The sequence below is a fragment of the Mesoplodon densirostris genome, chromosome 10 (assembly GCF_025265405.1).
Source record: "Mesoplodon densirostris isolate mMesDen1 chromosome 10, mMesDen1 primary haplotype, whole genome shotgun sequence".
NCBI classification, from domain to species: Eukaryota; Metazoa; Chordata; class Mammalia; order Artiodactyla; family Ziphiidae; genus Mesoplodon; species Mesoplodon densirostris.
The window spans coordinates 52573141-52596611 of record NC_082670.1 but is presented as its reverse complement, the minus strand read 5'-3'; the positions used below and the strand labels follow the sequence as shown (position 1 = coordinate 52596611).

At 44.9% G+C, this 23471-nt stretch overlaps 1 protein-coding gene across 1 annotated transcript in view; it reads left to right on the top strand.

Moving 5' to 3' along the window:
- The window catches only part of NEK10 (NIMA related kinase 10), a 290867-nt gene that overhangs the window by 41426 nt on the left and 225970 nt on the right, over positions 1-23471 (top strand). Inside the window, exons 7-9 of the mRNA XM_060109508.1 lie at positions 11358-11442; positions 21504-21545; positions 23187-23265. Coding sequence (XP_059965491.1) covers positions 11358-11442; positions 21504-21545; positions 23187-23265 — 206 coding nt within the window. The remainder of the gene's footprint in view (positions 1-11357; positions 11443-21503; positions 21546-23186; positions 23266-23471) is intronic.

Here is a 23471-nt window from a genome sequence, read left to right as displayed (position 1 = left end):
CCCACTTAGAGAAGTTCCCTTAGCATTTGTTGTAGAGATGGTCTGGTGGTGCTCAATCCTCTTAGCTTTTGCTTGTCTATAAAGCTTTTGATTTCTCCATCAAATCTGAGTGAGATCCTTGCTGGGTAGGGTAATCTTGGTTGTAGGTTCTTCCCTTTCATCATTGTAATATATCGTGCCACTCATTTCTGGCTTGCAGAGTTCCTGCTGAAAAATCAGCTGTTAAGCTTATGGGAGTTCCCTCGTATGTTGTTTGTAGTTTTTCCCTTATTCCTTTTTTTTTTTTTTTTTTTTTTTTTTTTGCCGTACAAGGGCCTCTCACTGTTGTGGCCTCTCCCGTTGTGGAGCACAGGCTCCAGAGGCACAGGCTCAGTGGCCATGGCACATGGGCCTAGCCACTTCACGGCATGTGGGATCTTCCCGGACCAGGGCATGAACCCGTGTCCCCTGCATCAGCAGGTGGACTCTCAACCACTGTGCCACCAGGGAAGCCCCCCTTATTGCTTTTAATCATTTTTCTTTGTCTTTAATTTTTGTAAATTTGATTACTCTGTGTCTGTGTATCGGCACAATTCTCCTTGGGTTTATCCTGCCTGGGACTCTCTGCGCTTCCTGGACTTGGGTGGCTATTTCCCATGTTAGGGAAGTTTTCAACTATAATTTCTTCAAATATTTTCTCAGGTCCTTCCTCTCTCGCTTCTCCTCTGGGACCCCTATAATGCAAATGTTGTTGCATTTAATGTTGTCCCAGAGGGCTCTTAGGCTGTCTTCATTTCTTTTCATTCTTTTTACTTTATCCTGTTCCACAGCAGTGAATTCCACCATTCTGTCTTCCAGGTCACTTATTCATTCTTCTGCCTCAGTTATTCTGCTATTGATTCCTTCTACTGTATTTTTCATTTCAGTTATTGTACAGTTCATCTCTGTTTGTTTGTTCTTTAATTCTTCTAGGTATTTGTTCTTTAATTCTTCTAGGTGTTTGTTAAGCATTTCTTGCATCTTCTTGATCTTTGCCTCCATTCTTTTTCCGAGGTCCTGGATCATCTTCATTATCATTATTCTGAATTCTTTTTCTGGAAGGTTGTCTATCTCCACTTCATTTAGTTGTTTTTCTGAGGTTTCATCTTGTTCACTTCATCTGGTACATAGTCCTCTGCCTTTTCATTTTGTCTGTCTTTCTGTGAATGTGGTTTTCATTTCACAGGCTGCAGGATTGTAGTTCTTCTTGCTTCTGCTCTCTGCCCTCTGGAGGATGAGGCTATCTAAGAGGCTTTTGCAAGCTTCCTGATGGGAGGGACTGGTGGTGGGTACAGCTGGGTGTTGCTCTGGTGGGCAGAGCTCAGTAAAACTTTAATCTACTTGTCTGCTAATGTGTGGGGCTGAGTTCCCTCCCTATTGGTTGTTTGGCCTGAGGCAACCCATCACTAGAGGCTACAGGGTCTTTGGTGGGGCTAATGGTGGACTCTGGGAGGGCTCATGCCAAGGAGTGCTTCCCTGAACTTCTGCTGCCAGTGTCCTTGTCCCCACGTTGAGGCACAGCCACCCCCCACCTCTGCAGGAGACCCTCCAAAACTAGCAGGTAGGTCTGGTTCAGTCTCCTATGGGGTCACTTCTCTTTCCCTCTGGGTCCTGATGTGCACACTACTTTGTGTGTGCCCTCCAAGAGTGGAATTTCTGTTTCCTCCAGTCCTATCGAAGTCCTGCAGTCAAATCCGGCCAGCCTTCAAAGTCTGATTCTCTGGGAATTCCTCCTCCCGTTTCCGGACCCTGAGGTTGGGAAGCCTGACGTGGAGCTCAGAACCTTCACTCCACTGGCTAGGCTTCTGTGGTATAATTGTTCTCCAGTTTGTGAGTCACCCACCCAACGGTTATGGGCTATGATTTTATTGTGATTGTGCCCCTCCTACCACCTCACTGAGGCTTCTCCTTTGTCTTTGGATGTGGGGTATCTTTTTTGGTGAGTTCCAGTGTCTTCCTTTTGATGATTGTTCAGCAGTTACTTGTGATTCTGGTGCTCTTGCAAGAGGGAGGCACGTCCTTCTACTCTGCCATCTTGAACAAATCTCCTCAACTGTATGTGCTTTTATGCAGTGTAGCATCCTTTAGAATGTTGTCTTTTTGTCTCCCTTTTGTTCTAAGTTTCACAACATTAAATATAGAAAGGAAGAAAATAAGCTTGTAGGCCTCAAGCTGATTCCTAACTTGGAGGAAATATCTAGCTCTTACATGTTAATTTCTCCTAAAATGTTATTTAGAGTTTATTCCAAACTTAAATTGTGTATACACGCACACTATATGTATATATGCACACACAAAAGTGTCATCCAGTTAGAGCTGGAATGGACCCGGAAGACAAAATCCATTCCACCTCATTTGAGAGATCCAGTAACTGAGGGGCTGAGGCACAACATTGACTGGTACTGTGTTCTCCTCCACCTTGCTGATTCTCTGGTTCTTTATTAGCCAAAGTATTGGGTTTGCCAAAAAATGCCTTTGGTTTTTAAGAAAAAATAAAAGACACATTTTTCATTTTCACCCAGAACTTTATTGAACAATGTATTCATCCTTTTGTTCCACTACCTTCTGCCAGTTTTCAGGCAACTTCATAATTCCATCTTCCCAAAACTTTTTATCTTTTTGAACAAAGAACTCTTCCAAGTGCCTTTCACAGTCTTACAGGGAATTGAAATTTTTTTCCATTAACAGAATTTTGTAAAGACTGAAATAAATGGAAATCTGTAGGTGCAATGTCCTGTGAATACGGCGGTTGAATCAGAACTTCCCAGCCAAGCTGTAACAGTTTTTGCCAGGTCATCAAAGAAATATGTGGCCTTACGTTATCCTGATGGAAAATTGTGCATTTTCTGTTGACTAATTCTGGATGCTTTTCATTGAGTGATGCTTTCAGTTGGCCTAATGGGGAGCAGTACTTGTTGGAATTAATTGTTTGGTTTTCTAGAAGGAGCTCATAATAGAGGACTCCCTTCCAATCCCACCATACACACATCACCTTCTTTGAATGAAGACCAAGCTTTGATGTGGTTGGTGGTGGTTCATTTTGCTTGCCCCATGATCTCTTCCATTCCACATTATTGTACAGTATCCACTTTTCATCACCTGTCACAATTTGTTTAAAAAACGGAATGTTTTCATTACTTCAAAGTAGGGAATCGCATGTGGAAATACAGTCAAGAAGGTTTTTTTCGCTTAACTTATGGGGAACCCAAACATCAAAGTGATGAACATAACCAAGCTGGTGCAAATGATTTTCAATGCTTAATTTGGATATTTTGAGTATCTCCCATGTGGTAAAATGTTGATTGTTCTCAGTTAATATCTCGATTTGATTGCTATCAACTTCAACTGGTCTACTCAGCTGTGGAGCATCGTCCAATGACAAATCGCCAGCACAAAACTTTGCAAACCACTTTTGACACGTCCGATCAGTCACAGCACCTTCTGCATACACTGCACAAGTCTTCTTTTGCGTTTCAGTTGTGTTTTTACCTTTCTTGAAATAATAAAGCATAATATGCTGAAAATGTTGCTTTTTTTCTTCCATCTTCAATATTAAAATGGCTACACAAAAATTCGCCAATTTTGATGTCTTTTTTTAAATGCATGCTGGTATGACAGCTGTCACATACAATCTAACAAAATTGTTTCGAATGAAGTTAAAGACAACTAAGTGCTACTAGAACCATCTTACGGAAAAAACTGAACAAACCTTTTGGCCAACCCAATATGTTTAAAATTGGTTTTCAGGTTTACCCCACAGAAAGTGTCACTTGGGCTTCCCTGGTGGCACAGTGGTTGAGAGTTCGCCTGCTGATGCAGGGGACATGGGTCCGTGCCCCGGTCCGGGAAGATCCCACATGCTGCGAAGCGGCTGGGCCCGTGAGCCATGGCCGCTGAGCCTGCGCGTCCGGAGCCTGTGCTCCGCAATGGGAGAGGCCACAACAGTGAGAGGCCCATGTACCGCAAAAAAAAAAAAAAAGAAAAGAAAAGAGTTACTTGAGTAATTATGTTCTCTCTTTTCTACTATTTACTACTGCTTCTTGTGAAACTCATTCACTTGGATGTCTAACAGGCGTGAAATTAAAATGTTCCCACCTTCCCAGGAAAGGACTGCTTGTTGGCCACACGTAAGCACCAGAACCTGTTTTAAACCTGACCAAATCAGTAAGTGACAACTTCCCATCAGTACGTGAGCTTCTGAGAGCCAGGGAGTAAGCTGGAACACATTCCAGGAATCCCCTTTCCATGGCTAAAATCAATCAGTCCCCAAAAAACCCCACTTATGAAGGTCCACCCGTTCCTGAACTCCTTTGCTTTGAGAGACTAAAGTACAGCTCTCTCCTGCTATAAATTAGTCTTTGCTTTCACGTATTGATTGGTGGACTTGTTTGGACATCTCAAAACTAACATGCCAAAAACGGGACTTTTGATTTCTCTTACTCAACTTGCCTTCCTCTCAACTTTAGTCTTTCCCAGCTATTAACCTAGTCCTAACTGCCACTGTCTCTTGCTTGGACCGTTGCAGTGGGCTAACTGGGCTCTTGGCTTTGACCCTTGACTCCCTTATGTTATGGTGTTCCTAACATCACATCCAAAAGGGTCTTTTCAGAATTTCTGTCACATAATGTCAGTCCTCTGCTTAAAGCCTTCCCATGACTTTCCAGAATAGAAAGTCCAAAATCCCTATTCCTATTCTACAAAAGACCTACAGAACTGGCTCCTACCACCTCTGTAACTTCAGCTCCTATTATGCTGTCTTTGCTCAGTTTTTTCCAGCCCCCAAGGGCTTCCTTGCGCAAACCAGTGCACTCCTGCTCAGGAACTAGATACTTAACTCTTTTGCTGTTCTGACCTTGACTCACTCCTCAGTTCACTCAGATGCTAACCGTATCAGAAAACCCTTCTCTGACTCTCCTAAAATAGCATTCTCAGGACTCCCTGAACCCTTAAGTTTAGGGTTGTTTTCCTCTGGTCACCACCTGATGTGCAGTTTTGTTTGTTTGTGTGTGTTATTGGTCTTCTTTCTCTAAATGGTAACCTCTGTGAACACAAGGTCATGGTTTTGTCCAGGCTATAGTCCTGGGCGTGTAACAGTGCTTGGCTCCCAGTAGGTGATCAGCAAATATCTGAAAGCATTCAATCTCTGAAACTTTCACCAGCCATGGAGAAGAAACAACTAGAACATTCCTTTCTACTCAATATCTGTCTGACTTTTGGGACCAACATGACGAATTGGATGGACCTCTGACTGGGTGTCTCTTCTGGGCCAGGTTTAATGGATGACACTACCCATTAAGAATAGTGGAACAGGGCTTCCCTGGTGGCACAGTGGTTGAGAGCCCACCTGCCGATGCAGGGGACACGAGTTCGTGCCCCAGTCCAGGAACATCCCACATGCCGCGGAGCGGCTGGGCCCGTGAGCCATGGCCACTGAGCCTGCGCATCCGGAGCCTGTGCTCCGCAACGGGAGAGGCCCACGTACCGCAAAAAAAAAAAAGAATAGTGGAACAAGTCAGCAAAGATTCCTTGAATACTCATTTATAATTCATTTCTTCACGTTTTCTTATTCCTTTTAAGTTTTATATGTCTATTTTGATGTGAATTTTGCTTTTACAACTATCCAAAAAAATAGGGCTCTGTCGTATGAATTTGAGGTAATATTTATACTGAAACAGGTTTGAATTTCTCCACTTTTAAATTTTTAGTGAAAGGTGGTAGTTTTTTGGTGGTGGTTGTTTTGTGCGTTAATGAAAAGGGCAATCTAAATAACACCTCCTCTGAAGATGCTGCTTTTTCTGGGTGAGAGCCAGCTGAGGTTGTGACCTCTGGCATTTGCATCAGCCCCTGGATGGAGTTAACCCCAGACCGTGTGACTCTCAGTGCTCAGTCCTGCAGCTTTGTGACTCTCACATCACATACTGGTTTCTTCAACTGCATGGGATGGTGAAACCCCAACTACCCTTTCTCTTTTCAAATGCTATGTCTCTGGTGGTACCATTTTTCCTTCTCTTTTTTTATACTGATAGCAGAATATGGCATCTGATGCCGAAAGCGATGTGGCAAGTGGTCGTGGACAAAGGCCATGGGGCCTGGTCATACTGCCATGTGGTAATAGTCCTGTGAAAGCAGTGGCAAAAGTTCAGTCACAAGGGGGATAAATATTTGCCTGGTCATGAATCTGCTGCTGTGCAGCTGCTCTATTGGAACACAGCCTCCAGGGAAACACTCAGAGCTACCTCAGGAGACCCCTCACCACTGTGCAGAACATGTCTGCCCCCGCAGTAGACGTGTCTAAGAGCCCCTTTCTGTGCCAGGTGGAGGTGGGGGATGCAGGAGCCCTGGCCTGGGAGTCAGGGCCCAGCTCTGCTACCTATGCGCGCTCTTGGACCCGTCACCTGGCTCCTCCTCAGTCAAACAAAGGCAGCCATCTTTAGAGTCTGTCATTATTATTCTCTGTAATCCTCTGCTTACACTAGACTCAGTGTGTTTCCTAGTCCCCCGACTCTTGGCAAACAGAGCTCTATATCACCTTACAGAACATGCCATTCCCCATGAACAGCAGAGCTCCAGCCAGTGAGCCAGGTCCTTGGGTGAGGGGGGAGGTTGAGGGCTGGAAGCCATGGAGGGAACAACTGCTCCTCAGAGGTCAGTGCTCAGAGGGGAAGCCCTGCAGGACCCAGACACCAGGAACTCTATTTACATTTACAACAGGCCAGAATCACATAGAAATATTAATAGCTTTGGGCCACAGTTCCTAGATCGTAGAACAAAAAAAATGCCATTTGCTTGGAACAGAACTTTGAGACTTTTCTGGAACTCTTCATTTGTTTACACTCCTTTTATGGTAAAAACAAAACAAAAACCGTTCCGGAATTCTTTTTCTTTTCTTTCTTTTTTTAGAGGTGAGAAGAAACAGAACAAAAAACCTTTTCATATTTAATGTGAAAAAACATTCGAAAGGCCTTGGACTTTCCTCATGAAATTGTATATTCTTAACAGGAAAAATTTCAAGTACACACGTATTTGTAGTGTGAGTCATCTCTCAATATGTCCCATGGCTTTTCCTCTTAAGTAATGAAGAGCAGCCAGCATTAAACCTCGGGAGGTTACCAGCAGCTTTTGCAACTGGATCATTATTCCTGTTTAGATCTTTGGGATGTAGTGTCTGCATTGTACTGTAGGCTACACGCTATCTTTAGCTGACCCCAGCACCTGGAAGGGAAACTAGTCATGCGCCATCCCTCTACTTATGAGATTAAAGGTATTCTCTCTCTAATAGGAGCCTCAGAATAACCACATCCTTACAAATGTTCCCAGAGGTGATTGTTTTAAATTCAAAATGTACTTCAAATTTGCGTTATTTTTCCCAGTACAAGGAACTTAGGATGAAATACAGTGCAGCTTCCCACTGTGGCCTTGGATAATTCTGCCTGGCTGCAGGCCTTAGATGGGTTGAGTCCTGCCTTTATTTTCAGAAGAAACTGAGCTTTGTCTCCATAGCAGAGGTGTCACTGTCATGGTGCCCTGGCTATAGGAGGGCTGTGATGTTGCTGGTGGCTGTGGCAGGCAGCTCTTGCCAGGAGCCTTGGTGATGGCAGGAGGAGTGACTCCCAGCCAGTGATGTTCTTGGGACATCTTGCTCAACCTCCATCTGCAGAGCCAGGCCTCTGCTGGGGGCTCTAATTTATAAGAAGCAGTCAAACATCCTTGGGAATATAAGGCTACGGGAAAAGCATATTTCCAACTTCCTTCCCATGAGCTAAGTTAGTAGATGGAAGGAACAGTGAGTGGCCTGGGGCGGAGTGTAAGGGGGCTGGGCTGGGGGTGACACCTCCAGTGGCAGGAACCACAGATGTTTGGCTTGCCTTCTAGGAGGGTGTGTCTTGTGCACTCAGGTCTGAGATGGGCAGGTTTGGGCCAGAGTTGAATTTCTCAGGATTGTGGAAGAGTCAAAGTTGAATTTCCCACCAAATGTCAAGGATCAATATCGGACAGGCCAAGCAATGGTTGGCTTGGGACTGCAGCTCAAGTAAATGCTTCACTTGACTGAGGGGCAGATCTTTAAAGTATCCTAACTTTGCTGGATGTACAACCAGCTCAGCTGTGGAGGTGGGAGAGGGTGGGAGAAATTATGTGGCTTCTAGTCCAAAGTAGCTTCCATTATCTTTCTCTGTTTTTCTTGGCTATGTATGAAATAGCAGACACATTTTGTTTTAGGTTTTTGTTAACATTTGCACCCAGTGCCACTGTTGGGCTAGTTTGGAGGGCAATGTAAGACGTGTCACCTGGCAGGGACTAACTTCCGCAGGTGATGCAGGCAGGTCCAGTGCTCGGCAGTGCTCAGACCCCCTTCCTCACCTCAGGAGTCCAGGCTGTGCTGTGTTGGTGGCTTCTGCACCTTGACATACACTTTGGTTATAACAACTGCGTGTGACTGGCCTTATGTCATGTCGGAGGACATCTATATAGTTGTATGGGAGGTTCCAGTGTTAAAAAGTCACAGAAGGCTGCTTCATGGGAAGCACCAAAAGGCACAGTTTCCCAGCCCAGCCCAGCCATGTTATGAGAGGGTCAGTGTGTCTGAGGGAGCATGGGTGGGGGCAGTGGAGAGCAGGGGGAATGAGGTCTGAGAGGCAGTGGGGAGGCCGGGTCCTGTAGGGCCTCAGGGGCCATGAGGACTGAGTGAGAGGAGAAGTGTTGGACGAGGGCAGGGGAGGGTGTTTGTCTCCTTGGCAGACGTGTGAAGATTGAAGTTGGGGACAAAGATGGAAGCAAGAAAGCCAGATGGGAGGCTTTTGCAATAGTTCAAGCAAAAGATGATGGCGGCTTGAACCAGGGTCATAGAAGACGAGGGAGTGAGAAGTTGATCTTGGAGAGACAGCGGTGAGTGGTCTTGAAGCGGGATCTTATTTCCCTGCCTAGGAATTGGAGCTGCATAGCCTGAATGAAAACCAGGAATCCTAGCTGCTAGTCCAGCAGGGGCTGGAGGCTAGAAGCAAAGTTCCCCTGGCTCTTGCCCCTGCTTGAAAGCAAGAATGAATCAAGGAGGCAAAAACAGGTACAAAGTTTCTTATTAGAGACACAGCACAACATGTGGAGAACACACAGAGAAACAGTGTATTTAGACAGAAGCAAAACAGGAGTACACACCTGGAGAGAAAGGGTGTGGGCATCCTCCTGAATGAGGAATGCAATAAAGAGGCGGTTAAATCATTTATATGGGGCGGTTCTTCTGGGTCTTCCTTCTCCTCTGGCCAGTTATCTCGCTTCTTTCCCCACACCTGACCTGTCCTACTGCCCTGCCCGATATGTGTGCACATCTCTTTGCCAAGATGGATTCCAGTGCAGAGGCTAATGGGGGTTTGACAGCACCTGTTATGGGATGATGTCGCCCCTTTTTGACCCCAAAGGAGCCTTCCTGCGCATGTGCAGTCAGGGAGGTTTCCTTGACTTCAGTAGTGATAGATGTGGTCGTTTTATCTCTTTACTCCCCCTCAGAGCTCAGCTCCTGCCACTAGCTCTGTCCTTGGCGTGTCCAGGGAAAACAAAGCTCCAATTTATTCTGCTTGACGAACTCCAGCTGCTCAGCCCAGGGGCCCATCTATCTCCTACCTCAAAGTGGTGGGAATGGGGAAATATTTTAAAGGTAGAGCAGACAGGATGTGCTGAGGGATCGGATGAAAGATGTGGGGGAAGTAGAGGAGGTGAGAAAACACCCAGGGTTTCGGTCTGATCAACTGGAGGCCTGGAGGGGTGAGGCGTGTTTGTGTGGGGGGGGCGGCGGGGCATGAATTCAGTTTCAGATGTGCTGTCAGCTGAGACTCAGGAAGCCGTGGGTCCCGGCCTCAGCCTGGGCTCTGTTCCTACAGGTTCATGGGCAGAAGCATATTCACAGAGTGCCACGGAAGGCCCTTCGCAGTCACACTCTGCAGCCTGAGTGGCAACACTGGAGCAGCCTGAAAAATTTCCCCAGTTTGAATTTTTTTTTACTACGAACTCTAACTGGCACAGAGCAGCTGAGCAGTGAAGTAGAAGCTGCTCGCGGAGGCACAGCAGCTGGGACGAGTGCTGGGCGTGCCGATGACCCCACCCCAGAGCAACTGGGGTGCCACGCCGACCATTCTGCTCCCTCGAGCTGGAACCCACTGAGCGAGCCGTGCCTGCAGTGAGCCCCAGCCATGCTGGTGGCCCCTGTGACTCGGGCTTCAGTCGAGGACTGGGTGGCAGCACCCATGTGAGCGGCTGGGCCCTGGCACCCCAGCTCTGGTGTTTTGAGTCCACTTTGCCCGCAGGCCCGGAGAGCAGCAGTGCCTGAGAACTTGCTCCCTCGTCCCTGCTGCAGCCCCACCCCCCACACACTGTGACAGCCGTTTTGGGAGCAGGAAAGCCAGGGTGCTTGCCTCCGTGGGGGTGGGGGGTCCTTGGAGGTGAGGCTGGCGCAGAAGGGCCCTTGCCCACTGGCTTCCCCACTCACCCCTGCTCTCCACTCTAGGTGGACTCCCCGAGAGCGTGTCCTCAATCACTCACACGCACACCAGTCTTCATGGAAGAGTCTGCTTCCGGGAAGACTGATCTAAGGTGTAAGAAAATATTTCATCACGATGTTTCCCACAGGGAGCGCTGAAGTGCCCTGGGGGCCGCAGAGAACCCTCAGGGGTGTTGTGGGATATTTTTAAATTTCAAGGAAAACAGCAATGATACACAACATCTGTCAGACACAGTGCAAACTACTCAGGTAGTTACAGTTTCCACATTAGATTGTACTGCCTTCCCTTAGATGATGGCTTACTTTTCTGTAGCTGGGTTTTCAGTGGTTACTGTGATAAAAAGCAAGTGCCCTGGGAAAGTCAGGTGGAAGAGGGAATGGAGGTAATGGTGTTAGATCTGATTCCAAGGCTGGAGAAGTTGTTTAGTGTCCACAGGTGCACACACCCCATTAGTAAGTAAATGTGATTAAGAATAAAATAAAAATACTTTTCTTTTAGTGTGTGTGTATTATTTTTTTCAAATGGATACTAAGTTATCAGGGTATCAAGTCTTTTAAAGTTGAACCCTTTAGCTATTTCTTTTGGTCAGGGACTGCCGTGAGTCAGTAAGGGCCCTGAGAACCAAATAATTTTGGGGACCTCTACTTTGTAGTGACAATGACAATTTCTATGTGTTTTGTATTAAAATGGGTCAAGTGTTCAAGAATCAAATAACAGTCCCCACTGCAGACTGTTTGAGGTAAACTAATGCTCTTCCTAAAGATGTTTTTTATTCTTCTTGCATTGTTCATGAACTGTCACGTTGGCCTTTAAACATGAACAAACATGTTCTCTTTTGTCTTCTTCTTTCAGAGAGTGGGTTGATCGAGCCCCATGTCTTCATTTTCTGAGAGTATTAATTTGTCTGAGACTTCTAATGAGGGATCCATGTTATCAGGTTGGTTGCAAAAAATAAAAGTATTTTTTACTTGTTTGAAGATGAAAAAAAAAACCTGGTGGGCTTTTCTTTGAAGCAGAGCATGGTAACTTTTTTTTTTTCCTCTCTCACCACTCAGTAGTTTCCAAATTTGGGAAGTATCTCACCTGCTATTTAAAATGATAGGAGAGAAGTGATTTAATGGGGACAAAAACACCTGTATATTTCTACTCTATTACCTATGGGATGAAGTGGATTGAACTTCGGGTCTATGCTTGCATTACCTCCTGGCATTTTAAACTATAGTCAGTTTGGAGATGTGTACACTTGGCCACACATTCGAGCATGTTTATGCCAAGCAGCTCACTAGGTCAAAGTCAGCAGCGACAAGTGGGGGCTTCCTCAGGGGGCTCCAGGGGCAGTGAGTGGGAAAGGCAGGGGCTGCAGCTTTGGTAGCTGCTCCAGAGCCATGCTTGTCCCAGAGTCCAGCCTCAGACCCTGAGTTAGAGGTGAACAAGGGGCCTCCCACTTGTCTCAGAGGAGGTGCCTGCAGGCAGGAGTCTCCCCTCCTCTCACTAGTTAGTTAAATGTGCGGCCGTAGTTTAGTGCCTCTCAAACTTTAAAGTGCAGAGGAATCACCTGGGGATCTTGTAAATGCGGATGTGGATTCTGTCGTTGTACCCTGAGACCCACGATTCTGCTGAGGCCACTGGTTCATGGCCCACATTTTGATTAGCAAGAACTTAGTGCTTTAGCAGTGAGGCTCTAAAGAAAGGCTTACCTAACACTTCACCTGGATCGTGAAAGTTGTTCCATCTAGTCTCAGCTGCTAAGATAGCTGCTTTTATTTTTATTTATTTTTATTTTTTTTATTTTTATTTTTTTTGCGGTATGCGGGCCTCTCACTGTTGTGGCCTCCCCCGTCGCGGAGCACAGGCTCCGGACGCGCAGGCTCCGGACGCGCAGGCTCAGCGGCCATGGCTCACGGGCCCAGCCGCTCCGCGGCATATGGGATCCTCCCAGACCGGGGCACGAACCCGTATCCCCTGCATCGGCAGGCGGACTCCCAACCACTTGCGCCACCAGGGAGGCCCAATAGCTGCTTTTATAAAGCAGAAGTTCCTAAACTTTCTGTACATCAGGAACACTTGGAAGACTTAAAGATTGCTGGCACTCGCCCCCACAGTTTCTGATTCAGTAAGTTTGGGGAGGGCCTGGAAATCTGCATTTCTAACAACTTTTCCCCGGTGATGCTGATGCTGCTGGCCAGGGGACCACAGTTTGAGAACACAGGCAGAACCACTGCCCAATCAATTTGGAGAAGCCTCCAAATTGCTTATGAACCATTACTGTTTCTTCTTGCCAGTGTTAAATATCTAAAGAGCATTCTTACTATCCTTATTATTCATACATGCTTCAGTCATTTGCACAGATTATTTTTTTTCCTAAGAAGTATCTCCTTTTATGCCCTGTCCTGATAAGCTACTGGGATGCTCAGACCACTCTGAAGCTCTTTTATTTTGGATTCAGTTTTATTGATGAATTATTATTTGAGTCAGAATAATAATAACAATTTCATTACCCCAAAAACCATCTTTTCTAAACTTGGCATTTAAAAAAAAAAGTGTTCTGGTACTAGCCAGCTACAGAGCCTGCTCTGATTTGAGTCTCCTGGGATTCGTGATGGCTTCAATCTTTTCTTTAGAAGAGTCACTCCCTTCCTCATTCCGTATTCTAAGCTGTCTTTGTGCTGTTCTAATTTAGCCAACCACAGTCATTTGAATATATTGCATACTTCAAATGGCTTTCTGTCCTGGTTGCTCACAGTTTTCTGGGAATTTTCCTTTTCTCCTGTGAGAAAAGCTGTGTGGGTCATGCATGGTGAGGGTGGGCCATGTGCTCCACTTTGCCTGGGTCACCCCCATGAGCTCCTTGTCCGCAAGTCATTATTAATAACCCCTGTACACCCCACAGGCCTCAGCTTGGGTAAGAACACTGTGTATATAATATTAATATAACTATTCATGGAAGAAGGTGGATTTTTAGGAGAAGGTCTAGTTTTTTGACTTATAGAAGTTAGCAAAATATTTGCCTTTGACATGTTTGCTCAGAGAATTGATGGCCCTTGTGTCAAACTCTGCTAATCTTCATCTAAAGTATTGCCTTTCTTAATCTAGTTCTTGATGGGCTGGAACAAGGTTGACTGGATTGCCCTCTAAAGGAAAGAATCCCATGACCTCTTTGCTTATGGGATTTTATGACCAAAACACGTATGAAGCCAAACCTCCCATTGATTTCCAGTCTTTACATAGAAGGGGTTGCTCCCTGAATCTCTCCTCCTGGCACTCTGTCCACAAAGAGGAGCAGTTGTTTAACATCTTAAGTTGCCAAGAATTTTTGGCCGAAGTCACGTAACAATGCTGGGGTTTACTACAACCTGTGCCAACAAATGTCAGCACGCCTCTGCCCTCGCGAGGCCTTCCCTTCCTCTCTTGGTGAATCAGTACTGCAGGATCCACAGTGGCTGTTCCAGACCATCTCCACTTCTCATACCCAGACCCCTCCTACCCCTGTCATTCTTATCAGATTACATCATTACCTGTTTTACAGGCAAAACTGAAGCCATCCCAGTAGGAGTGTTCGTATTTTCTTTGTCGCTTGAAATATTCGGATTATCCTGCACCTTTGCGTCCCTTCTTATTTCTGAAGAAAACCCTCCTCCTTGCCAAGGTTCAGCCTTCCATCTGTTTTCTTTGTTACCGTGTCAGTGGTTCCCTTTCTGTTTTCTCTTATCATAAAATGCCCTCTTCTTGACCTGCTATCCCCTCAAGCCTTCATCTCACCTTCATCACTGCATTCATTGAAAGGTCAGACTATAGGTCTTGAACTCACTCCGTTTCTTTTACAACTGATATGTTGTAGAACTTTTCATTGAATATTATGTACAAGGTTCTCTCTGGAAGTTATTTAGGAAGATCATGGTGGGCCATGATCCAGTCGTCATTTCTTGACCCAGAGGCTCCAGTATATGCTTAATGGAGGTTCCAGCAAGAAAAGAGTGGAAGAGATGAAAGAGAAGCCATTTTTAAATATAAATTGCTTAGTTTTCATAATTAAAGGGTGATATATGTTTGGAGATTTCAAGTGTAGTTGGAGTTCCAAGCAGGATAAAGGTAAAAGTCCACCTGGACTCCTTACACTAAGGCTGGCATAACACATTGCTTATCAAGGATAAAGGGAAAATCCTTTTTTTTGTTAAATTTATTTATTTATTTATTTATTTTTGGCTGCATTCAGTCTTCGTTGCTGTGCATGGGCTTTTCTCTAATTGCGGTGACCGGGGGCTACTCTTCGTTGCCGTGCTCAGGCTTCTCATTGCAGTGGCTTCTCTTGTTGCGGAACACAGGCTCTAGGTGCACAGGCTTCCGTAGTTGTGGCATGTGGGCTCAGTAGTTGTGGCTTGCAGGCTCTAGAGTGCAGGCTCAGTAGTTGTGACGCACGGGCTTAGTTGCTCCACAGCATGTGAGATCTTCCCGGACCAGGACTTGAACCTGTGTCCCCTGCATTGGCAGGCGGATTCTTAACCACTGTGCCACCAGAGAAGTCCTAAGAAAAACTCTTAAAAGTCCCTAAGCTACATTTACATCAGCTACAACAATAAAAGGAGAGTGGAGCTGCGTGGCCTTCTCCCCCCTGCCCTTGCACCCCCAGCCTCTCTTTAGCAACCCATACCCTTTGCCACATTTTCTGTTTGCCTTCACTGATCCTGAGAACCTCTAGCTCTTACTCATCATTTTTTCTTTTTCTTTTTTCCGTATTATTTACTTGCTCCTTTTTAAAATTCTGCCTTCCTACATGTTAACCTTCCCCAAAGTTATTTTCTTTGTCATCTTCTCCCCTATCTTCCAAGCTCTTGGCTTCAACTATCATTTTGTTGTTGTTGTTCTTTGCTCACAAGCACATATCTCCAGCCTTAGACTTTTCCATTCATTTAAGTCCCAAATTTCCAGGTATATGTTGGGCAGCGCTCCTGATGACACAGTAGCACAGTGGTTCTCAAGTGTGATCTGGTGACCGTCATCGGTCTCTGAAACTCTTCCAGGGGTCCCACAAGGTCAAAACTATCTTAAAAGTGATGCTACAGTGTTATTTACCTTTCCACTCTCACTCTCTTACAACTGTGCAGTGGAGCTTTGTAAAGGCTACAGGATGTGTAATGACGGAACATATGCTTGTGTACTCTTGTGTTTCAAAAATTCCTCACTTTTAATGTCTAATATGGTATATATAAATAGATAGAACCCACATAAACAGAAGCTCTTTGGGATTCTCAGTAATTTCTAAGTGTGTAAAGGAATACAGCTGTCAAAGGGTTAGAGAGCCTGATATGCACAGGACCCTCAGTAACTGCACAGGGTCCTCTTCGTCCTCCCTCTCCTCCAACCTGCAGAGTCAGCTCCTGATTCTGTTAATGGCACCACCTTTCCTCCAGACTCCAAGGCAGCAAACTTCTCCTCACCCCCTACGAGCCTTTTAGAAGAGTAGTTACTAATACACCTGGAAAGATAAGTAAAGGTCAGGGCATAGGGGGGCCTTCAACTGAGACGGAGGGATGAGAGGTGTGGAACCCTGACGGCAGAGGCATGGGTGGTGGGTCAGGGCGCAGCACTCAGAGCTCACTGCTCTGCTGGCCGAGAGGCCCAGGGGAGTGTGTCTAAGGGCCCCGATGCTCTGGGCCACAATGACATCGTGCTGGACTGACAACAGCCAGATTGGTGTTGCAGGGTGCTCCATTGTTCTATATCATTTTTATCAGTATTATGTTATTGTATCATTTTTTTAAAAAGAGAAAATTTCTGGGAATGGGTAGAGCAAGGACATTTGTTCACATGTGGCTCATTGAACTGAACTTCAGATTGATGGGGATTTTCTCCAGGCCATTAGTTTCAGAAGTCCAGAGCCCAGTCCCATGAGCCTCCAGCCCGTGCTGGGGAGGAGGGCTGAGGTGGGGAAGGGCACGCAGTCCTGTTTGCTTTTCAGATCAGTAACCAGGACTGCTGAGCCCAGGGGTGTGCGTGCCTCGTGGTCTTCTCTCCCATAGATGCTGGCAGGTTAGAGCAGGCGTGTCCCCGCCACGCTCCAGTCTCTGTCGGGGCCTCAGGCCTCGGGGAAGGTGTTTGTTTAACAAATGGAGGGTAACTGCTTGAGTGCATTTTCCCCTTATTGTACTTTATAGCCATGCTTCTCTCACGGTGCTCCACAGGACTTGGTCAGTATTCTGTGAAAAGAAGTGTGCTCTGCCCGGTGATATGTAGGAAAGCTGCACATGGGTTCTCCCACTAGAGACTTACAGTGCACGGCAGCATACTAAAGCTCTGAGGAGTTTTTAATTTTACTGAGGAGTTTTAATCTACGATAAGATAATTTGTTACATTCTGTTTAACCTACCATTTGATCATGAATTTTTTTTTTTTTAAGAATACCTAGTACCACCCACTGCACAGAATAAAATGATTATTCTCAGGAGAGAGTTTGGGAAACATGGGGTTAGTTCCATATTGTTAACATTGATTGTTGGATAGATATATATTTGTCAAGGTAAACATTTAAAGATGACCATGACCAATCATTTAACCATTATTCTCTCCCTGGTGTCTTCTCCTTCCCAAGCTTCAAATTTAAATTTCTTTTATGTCAGCAATGCCAGATTTCAGTCTTCTGCCCTGGCCTCATTTTTCCCCGGCCTGTTGTTCTTTTGTCACTTGGATACACCACCAGCAACTCAGCATGTCCAGACTCAGTCTCCTTGTCTACCCAGCCTATTCTCCCCTTCCCGGGTTCATTGTGTCCTTGCCCCCAGTCACCCTGGCTCGCAGACGGAGATGCCTCCTGCACTCCCTTCCTGCCCTCGGCCCTTTCACGCCCAGTTGGTCACACCACTGCCAAGACACCCCACCTGTCCATTCCCTTCTCGCTGCCCCTGCCAACCCACAGGGCTTACCTCCACGGCCCTGCCTCTCCAGTTCATTCTAAGACTAGAGGGACGATGTGCTCACGGCTGATTCTGATCGGCCCTTGTTCGCACCTTTTCATCAGGCCTGAATGGCAAAGTTCAAATTCAGGCTCATGTCCAAGTCTGAATGGACATGTCCAGTTTATCTCACCCTATTTTTCTAACATTATTCCCAAAGATTCCCCTCATGGTGTTAGGGAGGTGCTTTTCACAGTAATAGAACATCTTGATGTTCTTTCTATGCAACTTCTATGCACCTTTGAGCCTCTTTGCTCTCTTTGCTTGGAATCGCCTTTATTTCCCCCTCTCCCCCCATGTCTTCTCAGCACATCTATCCATCCTTCTAAGCCCATTCAGAGGCTACCACACTTACAAAGTTTTCCTTAGTCCTCTCAGCAGGCTATTATATCCCTCCTCTGCAGCATCACAGCACCTCATGTATAACTTTCTTATAACACTTACCAAATTCTGTCTTAAATTCCAGTGATTTGTATATCTGCCTTATGCTTGCTTGCAGCTCAGTGAAGTCAGCCTCTGTCATATACATATTTGTGTCCCCTTCAGAGCCTAACCCAAGGATCTTACCTAACAGGAATGAAAAAATATATTTGTTGAAAAAATATGTCTTTTTATGGCTGAGTAATATTCCATTGTATATATGTGCCACATCTTCTTTATCCATTCATCTGATGATGGACACTTAGGTTGCTTCCATGTCCTGGCTATTGTAAATAGAGCTGCAATGAACATTTTTTTAACATCTTTATTGGAGTATAATTGCTTTACAATGGTGTGTTAGTTTCTGCTTTATAACAAAGTGAATCAGTTATACATATACATATGTTCCCATATCTCTTCCCTCTTGCGTCTCCCTCCCTCCGACCCTCCCTATCCCACCCCTCTAGGTGGTCACAAGGCACCGAGCTGATCTCCCTGTGCTATGCGGCTGCTTCCCACTAGCTATCTATTTTACGTTTGGTAGTATATATATGTCCATGCCACTCTCTCACTTTGTCACAGCTTACCCTTCCCCCTCCCCATATCCTCAAGTCCATTCTCTAGTAGGTCAGTGTCTGTATTCCCATCTTACCCCTAGGTTCTTCATGACCTTTTTTTTTTCTTAGATTCCATATATATGTGTTAACATATGGTATTTGTTTTTCTCTTTCTGACTTACTTCACTCTGTATGACAGACTCTAGGTCCATCCACCTCACTACAAATATCTCAATTTCATTTTTTTTATGGCTGAGTAATATTCCATTGTATATATGTGCCACATCTTCTTTATCCATTCATCCGGTGATGGACACTTAGGTTGCTTCCATGTCCTGGCTATTGTACATAGAGCTGCAATGAACATTTTGGTACATGACTCTTTTTTATTTTTTTTTTATTTTTTATTTATTTTTATTTTTTTTTCCTTTTTGCGGTATGTGGGCCTCTCACTGTTGTGGCCCCTCCCGTTGCGGAGCACAGGCTCCGGATGCGCAGGCCCAGCGGCCATGGCTCACGGGCCCAGCCGCTCCGCCGCATATGGGATCCTCCCAGACCGGGGCACGAACCCGTATCCCCTGCATCGGCAGGCGGACTCTCAACCACTGCGCCACCAGGGAGGCCCACATGACTCTTTTTGAATTATGGTTTTCTCAGCGTATATACCCAGTAGTGGGATTGCTGGGTCATATGGTAGTTCTATTTGTAGTTTTTTAAGGAACCTCCATACTGTTCTCCGCAGTGGCTGTTTCACTTTACATTCCCACCAACAGTGCAAGAGGGTTCCCTTTTCTTCACACCCTCTTCAGCATTTATTGTTTCTAGATTTTTTGATGATGGCCATTCTGACCAGTGTGAGATGATATCTCATTGTAGTTTTGATTTGCATTTCTCTAATGATTAATGATGTTGAGCATTCTTTCATGTGTTTGTTGGCCATCTGTATATCTTCTTTGGAGAAATGTCTATTTAGGTCTTCTACCCATGTTTGGATTGGGTTTTTTAAAATGAAATTGAGATATTTGTAGTGAGGTGGATGGACCTAGAGTTTGTCATACAGAGTGAAGTAAGTCAGAAAGAGAAAAACAAATACCATATGTTAACACATATATATGGAATCTAAGAAAAAAAAAAGGTCATGAAGAACCTAGGGGTAAGATGGGAATACAGACACTGACCTACTAGAGAATGGACTTGAGGATATGGGGAGGGGGAAGGGTAAGCTGTGACAAAGTGAGAGAGTGGCATGGACATATATATACTACCAAACGTAAAATAGATAGCTAGTGGGAAGCAGCCGCATAGCACAGGGAGATCAGCTCGGTGCCTTGTGACCACCTAGAGGGGTGGGATAGGGAGGGTCGGAGGGAGGGAGACGCAAGAGGGAAGAGATATGGGAACATATGTATATGTATAACTGATTCACTTTGTTATAAAGCAGAAACTAACACACCATTGTAAAGCAATTATACTCCAATAAAGATGTTAAAAAATATGTAAGTAGTTCTAAAATGTTATTTTTTTATATGTATAAAATTTCTACCATAATTAACGATAATGTGTACAATATTCTTACGTTCTTTAATTATAGGTCTTCTAAAGTGAATTAGCAATCATGGGAATTCAAATTAATAGGTGGTCGTAGAACGATTCTTAATTGAGTTATAAATGTACCTTTATTCTTAATTTAAACAAGGGTATGTTGCTTCCAAATTCCCTTCACACAGAATAAGGAAACCTTGACCCAGGAGGCCTTGAGCCCCTGAGCCTTTCCTCAGCTGCCCCCTCAACTTCCGGGTAGAACGAGATAGCTCCCTCACAGTCACATATTCATTGCCCTGAACTTTCCAGAGTTGGAATGTTGGCTAATGTTTGTATTTCAAATAACTTCTTTGTGTGCATAGAAAGTAAGGAGAGAGGTATCAATACAGAGTTACACAGGTTAGGGCCACCTGAAACCCATTAACCCCAAGATAAATGTCAGTGTGGGTAACCTGAGAGTATCGACTGTTAGGAGAGCTCCAAACCAGTTCCTTTCACAACTCCGGCCTCCCAGCACTCTCTCTCTTAATTAGCACTTTTCAGAAGTTTCATGCGGTGCCTTGTTATTGGGAATTGATTTTAAAGACCTATATCTGAGGACATTTTGCAACGATTATCCTTACATTAGTTTAGGGTATGGGTGTAATAAGACCATAAGCCACATCATTTTAAGGAGAAGCCCTGTCGTCTAGTCTACTACTAGGAGCAATGCTGCTCAGGTTTTATTGGGCGTGTGAATTACCCAGGGATCTTGTTGAAATTCATAGTGTCATTCAGCAGGTCTGAGGGGAGTAGGAGATTCTGCATTTCTCATCAGCTCCAGATGATATTTTTGCTGCTGGTCCATGGGCCACACTAGGCAGAGGCCTAGAGGAAGGTCCTGGAATTCAGTGATGCTGGATTCTTTTTTTTTTTTCTTTTTTTTTGCGGTACACAGGCCTCTCACTGTTGTGGCCTCTCCCGTTGCGGAGCACAGGCTCCGGACGTGCAGGCTCAGCGGCCATGGCTCACGGGCCCAGACGCTCCGCGGCATGTGGGATCTTCCCAGACCGGGGCACGAACCCGTGTGCCCTGCATCGGCAGGCAGACTCTCAACCACTGCGCCACCAGGGAAGCCCGATGCTGGATTCTTATCCAGGCTCTGTCACTTAGGCAAAATGGTTTACCATTCTGGGTCTTAGTTTTCCTACTCTGTAATGTGAGGGTGTTGAGGGGAATGATATCTAACAGCTTTTTCCAGCTCTAACATTTTATGATGACATGAGAGGAAGTAAAAAGAATTCGGAGGCAGGCTGCAGTTCTAAGCATACTTACATTCTCTTAATCTCAACCCAACTTTCATTCATATTTATTAATAACTTATCTTAAATATAGTATGCCTGGCAAACATTAAAGTTTTCCATATTTATGTTAGAATGTGGGCCTTCAAAAAATAATTAAAACTCATAACTTAATAAATAGATTGCATGTAAAATACATTCCCCCCACCACTCTCATCTTTCATGTGTGTTCTGTTGTTTTTATTTTATCAGGAAATACTCCATAGCTTGGGTGGGATTGAAAACCTAGCTCAGGTAAGATTCCTTTTGTGGTGGCTGGTTTTGCCTTTCTCTTTTAGGTAGAGATTACACAGGTGTGTGACAGAAGATGTCTTTCTTACCTTAGCTGCCTGCCAAGGAGAGGAGCAGGCAGGGTTGTGAGTGTGAGCATGAGGCAGGATACACACAGAGCAGGGAGGGACTCGTGACATTTTCTCTTCGTTGATTGGGCTCACTTTACCCAGCCTGTTGAAACGAGAAACTTCTATCTATATAAAAGGTCACCTGTCTTTAGTTAGTAAAGAATATAAATAGGTGTTGTCTGGCAGGCCCCAGGCCTCAGCATTGCACACAACAAATGATGGGAGAAAATATTGGTTATGAAGATGTTCATAACTTTTTCACACAAAAAAGAATTGCTGTGCTCACTAAAATATTAAAAATAAATGACAATGTGAGGAATGATCTTGACTTCATTTATTTTTCTGCTTTGGTAACTACTGAGGGAACGTAAGGAGGTGAATATATATGCTGAGACAGTCCAACGTTTGGGCTTATTAATACAATAAAACAAAATTTCCAGGCATGGAAGCAGTTGAAACAACCCATTCTCCTGAAATCTATACCATGTATGGAAAGAATAATTTTCATAATAAACCCGTGGCCCTACAAACTCATTCTGAGTTATTAATGGATGATTAATTTTAATGGCAACTTAATATTAAATCTATTTTATTATTTTTTTATTCTTGGGAAATTGATAAAACATATCTTGTTTTAATTTTTATTTATTTATTTATTTATTTTGTGGTACGTGGGCCTCTCACTGTTGTGGCCTCTCCCGTTGCGGAGCACAGGCTCCGGACGTGCAGGCTCAGTGGCCATGGCTCACAGGCCCAGCCACTCCACGGCATGTGGGATCTTCCCGGACCGGGGCACGAACCCGTGTCCCCTGCATCGGCAGGCAGACTCTCATCCACTGCGCCACCAGGGAAGCCCTTGTTTTTACTTTTAAGAAAATTTTTAATTGGCTAGAGGTTTAGCTCATTTAATGAAATAATCTTTAATAAAATTATATTGTAAAGGATCTTTTTATCCATTTTAATTTCATTAAAATGTCAGAAATTTATGTATGTTTCTCTGAACTTACTACAATCAGTCATCCACAGTGAGGGATTATTAGACTACCGCATACATTTCATTCTAATTATTGCTATCTGTTTGTATGCTGGTTAGATATAATTTAGCATATTATAAAACATAAGGTCGATAAAATATATGCAGAGTGTTATTAAAATTCTGCTGAAAAGTTACATTAAAGAATTAAAATTCTATGTACTATATTATTGCATCTTATTTGTATCTTATATTTGGAGGCTAAATTGCAACACAAATTTATTCAGTTAGGAGTCATCTTGGGACGTTTGAGAGTTTAAACAATCTTTCAAGGTCCCTCCCTCCACTTCCGGGCGTTCCACAGAAGCCAAGTACCCAGAAACCCACCCCCTTCTGCACTTGAGTGAAGCAGGCCCAGGGGCACCAAGTATTGTTTGGTGAGCCTGTTGTGCCACCTACAGCTCATTTTCAGAAGTGCACAACCTTTCCCCTCACCTGCTGTGTGCTTGAGCGTCCTCCCCTCTGACTCGCCTGTCGGTCTCCCTCTCCCCCCCGCCTCAGTACATGGAGATCGTGGCCCACGGGTACCTCGGCTCCGGGGAGGCGCAGCACAGCGTGGACAAGCTGGTCAACATGACGTGTAAGTGCGGTCCCGGGACGCAGCTGGCCTTCCGGGCATGGAGTTTGCAGCAGGGAAGGAGGGACGCTTTGAATACTCACGGGGGTCCCCACACAGCTATGGGCTTGAGAGTCCATGCCAGCTGTTATGCTCAGTGGCAAAATGTACCCAGAGGGGAGATTTTTAGATCACAGTTCTTACCTTGAAAAACCTGATTTCATGTTTTA